The sequence below is a fragment of the Sitodiplosis mosellana genome, unplaced genomic scaffold (genome assembly GCF_009176505.1).
Source record: "Sitodiplosis mosellana isolate CC-2019 unplaced genomic scaffold, AAFC_SMos_1.0 Smas_scaffold_5948, whole genome shotgun sequence".
Lineage (NCBI taxonomy): Eukaryota > Metazoa > Arthropoda > Insecta > Diptera > Cecidomyiidae > Sitodiplosis > Sitodiplosis mosellana.
In genome coordinates, this window is record NW_022601190.1 from 459288 (window position 1) to 465497 (window position 6210).

General features: G+C 35.4%; 1 protein-coding gene across 4 annotated transcripts; it reads right to left on the reverse strand.

The window, feature by feature from the left end:
• Window positions 1-617: 617 nt before the first annotated feature.
• LOC129573129 (regulation of nuclear pre-mRNA domain-containing protein 1B) lies at window positions 618-4213 on the reverse strand. Of its 4 annotated transcripts, none has more exons than XM_055453399.1 (7): window positions 3869-4191; window positions 3120-3649; window positions 2783-2835; window positions 2251-2665; window positions 1971-2143; window positions 1554-1697; window positions 618-1449 (listed from the first exon to the last, which is right to left on the reverse strand). In XM_055453399.1, exons 2-7 carry the CDS (start codon window positions 3268-3270, stop codon window positions 1294-1296), a joined length of 1092 nt encoding a protein of 363 aa, XP_055309374.1. In that variant the 5' UTR covers window positions 3271-3649; window positions 3869-4191; the 3' UTR covers window positions 618-1293. The 4 variants fall into 4 exon arrangements, with proteins under 4 accessions (XP_055309374.1, XP_055309371.1, XP_055309372.1 ...); XM_055453396.1 differs by having other exon boundaries at window positions 3997-4139; XM_055453397.1 differs by having other exon boundaries at window positions 4032-4138.
• Between the last annotated feature and the right edge of the window lie 1997 nt (window positions 4214-6210).

Genomic DNA, 6210 nt, shown 5'->3' on the forward strand with positions numbered 1-6210 from the left:
CTTTCCTATTCCAATTAATACAGTCAATTAAAACCGAATCGAAGGATGATAATGGAAGAATGCATGATCGTATCGGACAACAACAATTACAGGTGGTTTATTATTATGCGACTCGGGTCGCGTGTCTAGAGGTCCCCCCTTCACTGCATCAGGTGAGAATATTAAATAAACTGAAAAAATATATAGAAATAAAAACCACTTACAAAAACCATTTGATTTTGGATTCCAGTTTGCAGGTATTACCAAAAGACGGTTGCAATTTGTACGAATCCAATTTGGATATTCACGATCAGCCTCTGTGCATCGTCAGCAACCGGTCATGTTTCAACGTTCGCATCGGCAGGCCAATCGTAAAAAAATACTAAAAGAGCTGGGGCTAATAATAAATATCAGTCAATCAATCAGTTGACGGTATCACCGTCCAAAAATGTCACCGCAAAAAGCATTTCCGATGCCATTGTATTATTCATCGAAGAATGGGCCGGGCCTATTAAAATTCCCTAATTTTACTCGGTGTCGTTTATATTCAAATGAAATTGTTCTTTTTAGGTGTTGTTCAATTGCATAGCATACATTTATATTAAATTTGTTTCTTTATTTTCTAAACACAAACACAATTTTCGTATTCTTTCAATTTATTCGTTTTGGTTTCATTTCAAAATTAAATCAATAACTTGATACTTGATTTCTAGAATTCACTGTTAATTTTTTTTAAAAGAAATTTTTGCTTGCTTTCCGTAAAATGTTCAAATAAATTGGAAACAACAATTCAAATAAAGGCCTAACAAATTCATTTGGATACAATTTGTTTTTTGGTATATACTATATAGGTTTGTTTTGCTTTTTGTTTTTTTTTTCATTTACAAAAAAAAAATCTCAATAAAAATTAATTTTTTTCCCTAGTAAATTCTAAGTGGTTGTTGACGACTTGGTTCAACGACATTATTTTGAAGAATACATACAATTTTTTCAGTACAATTTTTACAATCAGCTTTTTTGCGTGACAACGGAATCGCCACAAATAAAACAAATTTCAATTGAAAATAAATTGTTTTTTATGATGTGAAAAATCAATCACATTTTGTTCATTCTGTTTTCTTTTCATCGTTTGCGTATGTGTGTGTGTTTAAACAATTGAATTGTGCTTAAAAGTCAAACAATTTTTAATGGCCGATGTTTTTTATTGGCACCGAACGTTGGTTGGTTCGATGGTACAATTTTGGGTTTTGGTACATTTTTTCATATTTTTCTTTTTGTGTTTTGTGTATTTGTATAGAGCGCGTGTAAATCAATTCATCCCGAATGGACATTGAATAAATCACCAGCCGATGGTAGAGGCGCCAAACCGCCAGTGACGTCAGGCAATTGTGTAAGGTCGGGCAAATTATTTAGATGATTTTTTATCTCCTTTTGAACATCTTTCACTTTGACCAATTTTTTATTGTATTCCTAAAATGAAATTAAGAAATAAGCAAATTCAATTTTGATAAATTGAAATCAAACGAAATTTTCAATCGGGGAAAAATAAATATTTTCACATTCGATCCGCGTACCTCAAGCCGTTGTTCGGCCTGCGCTAATAATTCTTTTTGTTCAGCCTGAAAATCTTTCAGCATTTGTGTCAATTTCTTACGCTCTTCCATTTCCACCGAAAGTCTCGTATTGTAATCGTGCAGAATTTGCGCGGCTTCATTAACCTGAATGAAAATAGACATCGGGCGGCAATGGAAATTTTTTTAGTTAAAAATTCAATTCAATTTTGGTGACAAATTGGTTATTATTATATCAACGTCAAATGAATAAAGGGAAAAGTTGGAAGAAAAAAAAATGAAATAGTCAATCATTTCTTCTTCTTAAATTGACATTGAAATTTAATAAAAATAATACGTGAATTTTTTTTTAAATGTCATAAAAAAGTTATCGTAGAAAAAGAGATACCGTAACAAAAATTCGCCGCAATGAAATTGTACCTGAACTATTAATTTAGCGGCGGCTTCTTTGTCTTCCAATTTTGAGAGCAGCGCAATCTCCGACACTTCGGGTGGTAAATTGGCAATACGCTCACGAATGTTGGCATCGCTGGATGCTGAGTTTTCTAAACTAAGTAGCGCTTTGATTAATTCCTCTGGTTCGGGTGGATCGCCTGTGAAACAGAAAGAAATAGAAGCAACCCAATTTAGCCATTTTAATTATGCAACGAAAGAAAAAGTGACAACAATTTCCAGCAAAATGTGTAAGACAGCTACTCACCGGCTGGTATTTTTGGACTGAGAATGACATGTGTTTCAACTGTGCCATTGATTTCGATTGTTTCCCGTTTGCCGTGCTCTTTGCCGCCGCCGCCACCACCACCACCGCCGCCCGATGTCTTTTGTTTTTTGCTCGATTCGCGTTGTCCATTTTCCACAGCATCGGTGCTCTTTCGCTTGGATGTTGTGCTGGCACTGGAGTTTTTTGCTTTATCCACCAGATGATTCAGTGCATTTCGAAAGTCTTCGATGAGTTTTTCCTCATAGACACCTCGGTCTTCCCATATTTTAAGTATACGACCTAAACTGCCCAGCGTTTTATCGTCACTCGAACAGGTATCGCCGATGTGTGTAAAGGCATTCTTCAGTATTTTACCAAATTCCAAGCCATATTCGGGGCCTTTCTTTTTACTATTCTATATATGAAGAAAAATGCCGGCACAATTGCATTTCATCGAGTATATGGTGCATTTGTGACGGCACAGTTAGTTTTAGTGAAGATTCATTTCGATTTTCGATCGAGCGATGCATACCTGTATTACGTCGTTGGCAAGGTACATGTATGTCAATTTCTTACTTTGAGGCACTGCTTTGTCCAACCGCCGAGGGTATTGAAAAGGATTGAAATGAAAACGAAAACATTAGGATTGCTTTAGCAAACGGAAAAACGTCTGATTTTTATTAAAAGTTCTCTATTTCAAACAACAACAGCAACAAAAACAACTACTACCACAATCGCAGCATCACAATAACCTCATTGCACTCGCATAGTGCGGGAGATGCAGGCGAATGCACATTGAGGTTATGGTTACATGGTGCATATAATCAACACACACACACACATACACACTGATTGAACTATTCTATTACCTTTCATCAGTTCCTTGTACCACGACTTGACGATGAAAACCATATGCTTCCTGTGATGGATTAGCCATAACGATAATGTTTGAATACTTTGTTGGCTCGCATTCAATTCCATCAGTTTTTTTATCAATGCCGTCTCCGTAAATGCAGACATTTTTTCTTCTTCTTTATTTTCGATTCGTTCAAATGATTGATGTTTGTTCGTTTTTCTCGTTACGCCTTTGCGTTTTCCGAAATGTCTTATCAATACACTTTGATATTCCTCTCTCTCTCTCTCTGTCACCGTCAGATAGTTGTGTATTTTCGTATCGTTCCTCTTCTTTTTCTATCTCGTTGCAAATTTCAAGCGGAGCCAATTGTTTGTATTATTTTCAATGCAATTTAAGCGTAACAAACATCACACCGTGCCATTTGCTGGTTCATATACTCCTTGCTTACGAATCGTTTTCATCACCACAATTCGTAATTAATGTCCGTTTTCATTAAACATTTGCCCGCTTACTCTTTTTTTTTCTTTATTCATGCCAATAGAACTAGAGTGGTCGAAGTAGAAGAAGAAAAACAATGTTTTTTTGTGTGTTGCTTAAGAAACGTAAATGTTTATGTATTGTGTATATTTCAGAGTTTAGTGTACGTAATATTAAAATTTAATTGATGACGGCTCTTTTCCCCGAATTCTTTTTATCTTATTTAGCCAAAGCAAATGATACTAAAGCAAAACAACACAAACAAAATGCAATATTATGACAAACCAATCACGATTGCTTGCTCATCATTTTTCTTTTCTTTCAAAAGACTTTTTGTTTCAAACGAAAAAAAAAATATTTTGTTCAAGTTTTTTTCTTCTAAGAACAAATACAATGTCGATGAATAAAAATACTTCAGTTGATGGGAACTTGAAAAAAAAACTCCAACTATTATGGTGTCCGGTTGAATTCCAAATTCGTAGCACACAAGTGATTCGAAATGCTAAACTACTTTCAATCAATTGTGTCGCACATTTTTCGGACGGTCGGTTTTGGTTCGGTATCGTTTGTAATATACGGTGTAATTGTGTCAAATCGTAATCGACTCTGACGTTTGCCCGATATTGTGATGCGTGCCTGTGTGAACCGGGCGTAATGTCCGTATCGTGAACATTCCATTATGTTTCGTCTTCGTTTTTGGTGAGTGAAGAGAGTCTGTGGTGAATGTGTTTTTTTTGGCGTGGTAAAGCTCTGTCGCCCGGTCAGAAACAGTGGCGCTCAATTCAATGTAAACAAATAATGCATGAACTACTAACCAACGCTAATGCAACAAACGATACACATGAACTAACGCTTATTTCACTGGATCAACAACAACATTCGTTCAAAACACCAAAAAAAAACTCATGGCGTCAGCATATTCTAACGGCAGACGATTTTCGTTTTCATTCCACATACAATTTGCATAATAAAAATCAAAACGAAATTATGCCACCAACAACATCAAAAGGCGACTATAACTGTAAAAAAATAATGTTTGACTACATCAACTGATTTACCACCATACGTGTATCGATTTGAAATGGCAAATTCTTCGATTCAAAAACTCAGTCACTTTTATGGGATTCTTGAGGATGTGACCATGTTCAGGGTCATCAAGATGTGTGTGTGTGTGTTTATATTATTTTGACTTATTTGTCGATCAAGTTCAGCGCGCTGGTGGAAAAAAATGAATTTTTTATTTATGCATATTTTATTGGGTTTTCGTTCAAACTGGACAAAATAGATATGGGTAGTATCGATTCAAATCAATAATTAAACAACAAAAATAGCAGTTAAACAAAATATCACTGAAGAGGTAGATGCCAAATTTTTCTCTTTATCTCTATTTTCCACCATACCTCTTTCTACCTCTCCAATTCTCCTCCGGTCTCTATCTGTGCATTATTCAATGACAAAATTCGCACCGCAATGCGAAAGAAAGGAAAATTAGCAACAGAAACAAAAAAAAAATGTGGTCAACTTTTTTGTATGTGTGCTACGTTTCTAACGTGACATTTGCATTTGCATATTTATTTGGCTGCTGCAATATGCTCTGTCGTCATACCCCTATAGAATTACAATAGCGTTGATGATGTTTTTTATTTCCCACTTTCGGTTCCGTCTCTTATTCATATCGTCTTTGAAAATCAGCCACTTCGATTTGTGAATTTTTTTTTTCTCGGTCGGCCACTTGTTCTTAACAGTTTTGAATATGCATCATTGCAATTTGTTAGTCCATCAAAAAATCATAAGCTGATTAAGACAAAACGCCTGACGGAATAATCATATATGATTATTATATATGATCACCGAGGATGAACGAACAATAAAACAAAACAATAGAGGACTGTGTAGACTGTCAATGGTTTGCAAATTAATATTGGCTATGAAAAGAACCTGTTGCTCGAGCAGAAAGTCTAATCTAAACAAGTTCTATTGGAAATTCTTTAATTAGTAAAATATCATCGATATTTGCCAATGGCCATACAAATGTTGATTATTAAAAACCATTCAATTGATATGATTTCAGGTTGAATGTCCACTTGCGTTAAAAATACGCGCTTCCAAATTGTGAACGTGTTTATTACAATAACGAACATGATAACGCGAACCGAACTCGATTGACCACCCTGGCTGGCCACATCGGTCACGTCGATGTGAACCGATCGTATTCAAACATTACCATCGTGTCAAAATACGAGACGCTTTTTTGCATGAATATCATAATAATTTGGCTATTCGAAGTATCCATTAAAAAAAATTCGTTATCGAAAATGTCTGCATTCTAATTTTTCATCGTTTACGAAGCCAAAACGGTGTGAACAAGAAATAAACCCTTAAATTGTACATTGCATTAGCATATTACCAAAAACAATCGAACTGGTTTTCAAGCGATCTGCATGGAATGAGTGAGCGATATAACATCGGCGATGCTCATTCTTGATGGATTAGTAATCTAATTGACTTTTCATCTGTTCTGCACCTCGTAAATCGCATTCGATATGGATGTGTGTGTGTGTGTGTTTTTTGTCGTTTGTTGCGAAATGGCAGTAGTGAGGCTATTTGTTGACGACAAGATGCCATGC

Coding starts and splice junctions, on each gene's coding strand:
- LOC129573129 (XM_055453398.1), bottom strand. CDS start 3,270: ATGTCTGCATTTACGGAGACGGCATTGATAAAAAAACTGATGGAATTG. Junction 2,836..3,119: donor GTACAAGGAACTGATGAAAG/GTAATAGAATAG, acceptor TGGACAAAGCAG/TGCCTCAAAGTAAGAAATTG. Junction 1,698..1,970: donor CCGCTAAATTAATAGTTCAG/GTACAATTTCAT, acceptor ATTTTCATTCAG/GTTAATGAAGCCGCGCAAAT.